Source organism: Lipotes vexillifer, unplaced genomic scaffold (genome assembly GCF_000442215.2).
Source record: "Lipotes vexillifer unplaced genomic scaffold, Lipotes_vexillifer_v1.1 scaffold743, whole genome shotgun sequence".
NCBI lineage: Eukaryota > Metazoa > Chordata > Mammalia > Artiodactyla > Lipotidae > Lipotes > Lipotes vexillifer.
The window spans coordinates 229,303-233,049 of NW_006779070.1; the positions used below are offsets into that span (position 1 = coordinate 229,303).

Below are 3,747 nucleotides of genomic sequence, written 5' to 3' on the forward strand. Positions count from 1 at the left end.
TTTTTTTTTTTTTTTTTGATGTGGACCATTTTTAAAGTCTTTCTTGAATTAGTTACAATATTGCTTCTGTTTTATGTTTTGTTTTTCTGGCCATGAGACATGTGGGATCTTAGCTCCCCAATCAGGAATTGATCCCACACCCCCTGCATTGGAAGGCAAAGTCTTAAACCACTGGACCATCAGGGAACTCCCTAGAATCCATTTCTTAAGTGAAATGTCTGGCTGGTGACCTAGAAAATCAATGTAGAACCAAGGACAGAACTCCAATTTTTAGATTACCCTCTTGCAGGGCCAAAGGAGGTAATGGATATAAAAGCACTTTGTAAACTGTAAAATATCCACCCCAATGTTAGTTTTTATCCTAGTTAAATGAATGGGTGATGCCAAAAGGGCTGTCAAATAACAATGATTAGACACAAAAGAGTCATGCCCTGAGACTCTCTCTATATGACTCACATTTGGAGGGGAGACACACAGACAACAGACAAACTTACCTAGGCAAAATATCTTGAAAAGATTTTTCAGAAGATGCCTAAGAATCTGTTTTTCTGCAGAGTGTCTGGACCCAAAGTTATAATATTTTTCTAGATAAGCCTGAGGGTTAAAATGGCTGAGATAAGTGTCCTTGGAGGTGAAGCCAGAATGCATTGTGTCTCACTCCTGTGCCAACAGTCCACTGCCCTCCTTCTCTCCCCTCCAGAAGCCAGGGAGGCACCCTGCAGAAATTATCTTCTTGAGTCTCTGGCTATCAATATTTCTTCCATCAGTTCAGCCCACCCCTTAAAGGTAGATGTTTGGTTAAACACTAACTGAGAGAAATATACCAAAAATGTTTTGGCAGTTCTAGGAAGTGATGAAATTCCTGGGGAAGGGAGCCTAAAAGAAGGGGGAAGGGGAAGGGGGAGGGCTATGAGCTGTATGCAATGTCCGGCCAAGGGGTGAAGTTCAGCTGCAAGGGACTAGAGACAAGAAGACTCACCTGGGCTCCCCAGGGAAGTTATTTAACTCATAGAAGAACCTCTAGGTTCAGACAGACAGGTCACCTTCCCATGGCACCATCATTCTTCTTGCAGTGATTCTCCCAGGAAAGAGAGTCACAAATAATGGTTTAAATTTAAACAACTTAATAAAGAAAAGAAAAGAAAAAGGAAAAAGGGAAAGATGAGGAGAGGAAATGTGCTCAGGGCTAAGGTATGTTGGCTAAAGAAGGAATCTCAGATGAAGTCTGGAAAGAGAGTAAAAGACCAATTTTTAAAAACTAGATCAATTAACTCTCTCCTTGTACTCTACACACCCCGTCATCCCCTCTCTGTAGTCTGCAGCTTCACCATCCCCCGTAGTGCCATTTCTCAGCAACTGGAAAGCACCTCCTCTCCAGCCCCCGACTATTTCTTGTCAATCCATATCCTGACAGTTCTTTCAAAGTGAACTTTGAGCCCGGTACTTCCTTTACGAATTCTTTAAATTCCCGATTCTGAACTCATACTGCCCTTAGAATTAGTTCAACTAGCCAAGCACTTGATTTTGTGGTGTCATGTATTTGTTCCTGGTTTTGTCTGTGTCAATTTTACTTCCCAAACTAAATTTTACATGTATGATGCACTAAAAAAACACCTCCTTTAGATCAAGGACCATGGCTCAGTTCTCTTTATAACCCCTACTGCACATCACTGGGGGTCTACCTAATAGGTGTTCAAAACACTGAGCGATTAGTTGACTGTTGTCATATTGTACCAAATGCAATTGCAGCAAATGCACATGGTATTCCATGGGTGATGACTTAGTAAAGGGCCCATTTGGTTACAAGGCAAAGAGACTCACACAAAAAGCTCAGGGAATTATTAATAGGAGACTATAATGGAAATAAATTGCAGGGTATCTAACTGGGTCTCATGGACCAAAAACATCATTAGGCAGCTAATCTCTCTCTCTTTCTTCCCCTTCATTTTCTTCATCATCTTCTTCTTCTTCTTCCTCCTCCCCCTCCCCCTCCTCGTTCCCCCCAAACGTAGGTACTCCTAACTTGGGGCAATGAACAGTTAGTTATGGAGCGTGCTTTTTACCAGCACTCTCTTGACTGGCACTCCTGACCATCTACAGAAAGATGTCATTTACTGAGGATCTACTATGTACAAGGCATTGTTCTAGGCGATATGATTTATTAGTGAACAAAAGAGAAAAAAAACCTTTGTCTTCATGGAGCTCCTACTATACAGCTGCACTATCCACAATGGTAGCCACTAGCCAAGTGTGGCTACTTACTTTTAAATTAATTAAAATTAAATAACACTTAAAATTCAGTTGCTCAGACACACTGGCCACATTTCAAGTGCTCCCTAGGCACATGTGACTAGCAGTTTCCATACTGGACAACACAGATTATAGAACTTTTCCATCATTGCGGAAGGTTCTGCTATGTCCAGATGACAACCTTGAGGTTCTGAAAATCCTGAACCCTGCTTTAAGATTCCTCTCTGGGCAAAATATACCCATAGTAACTTTAGTATTAACTGTATTCTCTTCTATTCTGATTCTTTGAAAGTCAGGAGCCTCTAAACACCTTATATAACTTTATTAACCAGAATATATGATTAAATCTGAACATAACACAGTCAGATGGTGTCAGATAACAGATGACAGTTGGCTATGCAAGTGAACGGATGGAGGAATCTCAGCAAAATCTCACAGGTTCACAGAACAAAAAGGATCTCAGAGATAGATTATCAAGCACAATAGTCTCATTTCATAGAGGTGGAAACTGAAGTCCCAAAAGATTAAGTGACTTCCCCAAGGTCACATTTAGCCAATGTGAGAGCCAGGCTTAGAATTCACAACTCCCGATTTCCGGTTCTGTGCTCTTCCTACGTCACCCATTCATTAATCAACAAAGAGTTATCGAGCATCTATTTTGTGCCAGGTGCTGCAGAATCTAAGTTGAATAAGACCTGGTGCCTGCTCTCAAGAGTTTGCAGCCAGAAAGGAGAGAGTCATGCTCAAATAAAAACCAAAACAGAACCCTGCATCACAGAGTTATAAAGGCTGAAAAAGATCTCTACTGTGTGCGGGGAGGATTGCAAAGAGAGAGGAAGTAGCTCTGCACCTGGGATGCAGGAGCAGAGAAAGACGTGCTTTCCCAGTCTCCTCTGCCTTTCTGTATCAGATATGCTTTCTTCCTTAACTGTGCCACAGGGAAGAGTGGGGAAGAACAGAAACCACCCCTGTCACCAAGCACAAGGCTCTGAGCCAAACAAGCTGGTCCTAAAGAACAGGAGCCACGAAGACATGGAGACCCTAAGGCAAGGGGCAACTCCAGAGCTCTGGTACCAACCAGCCTTCCTCCTCATGGACCTGCATTGCTGGGAACAGCAGTGGTCAAACACTGCCACCCTCCTCCCTCTCTTCCTCCTCCTCCTCCTCCTCTTCCCCCTCCCCCTCCTCCTCCCCCTCCTTCTCCTTCTCACTCTCTCCCCTACTCCCTTCTGTGCAAACTGGCTTCTTCTTTTGAGCATCCACTATACACATGGCTCCATTCTGGCTATTCCATATGGTGGCCCTGGCCCCTGAGCCTAGAGAACCTTCTGACTCATCTCCTCACAGCTGGCTGACTATGTCTGCATGGTGGTGGGGGGAGTAAAGGATCTTTTCACTTCCCATTGCAGCAACTGATATGGGACAGACAAATTGGCTCAGGTTATTGTAACTGCTGGATCTTCAAAAGTCAAATCACAGACTTGAAGGATGTAGAAT

At 43.2% G+C, this 3,747-nt stretch overlaps 1 protein-coding gene across 1 annotated transcript in view; it reads right to left on the reverse strand.

Annotated features, from left to right (window-relative positions):
* LOC103089764 (nicotinamide N-methyltransferase) overlaps positions 1–775 on the reverse strand; it is a 15,843-nt gene extending 15,068 nt beyond the window's left edge. Inside the window, exon 1 of the mRNA XM_007452205.1 lies at positions 495–775. Within this exon, the coding sequence (XP_007452267.1) occupies positions 495–648 (154 nt within the window). The 5' untranslated portion in view covers positions 649–775. The remainder of the gene's footprint in view (positions 1–494) is intronic.
* Between the last annotated feature and the right edge of the window lie 2,972 nt (positions 776–3,747).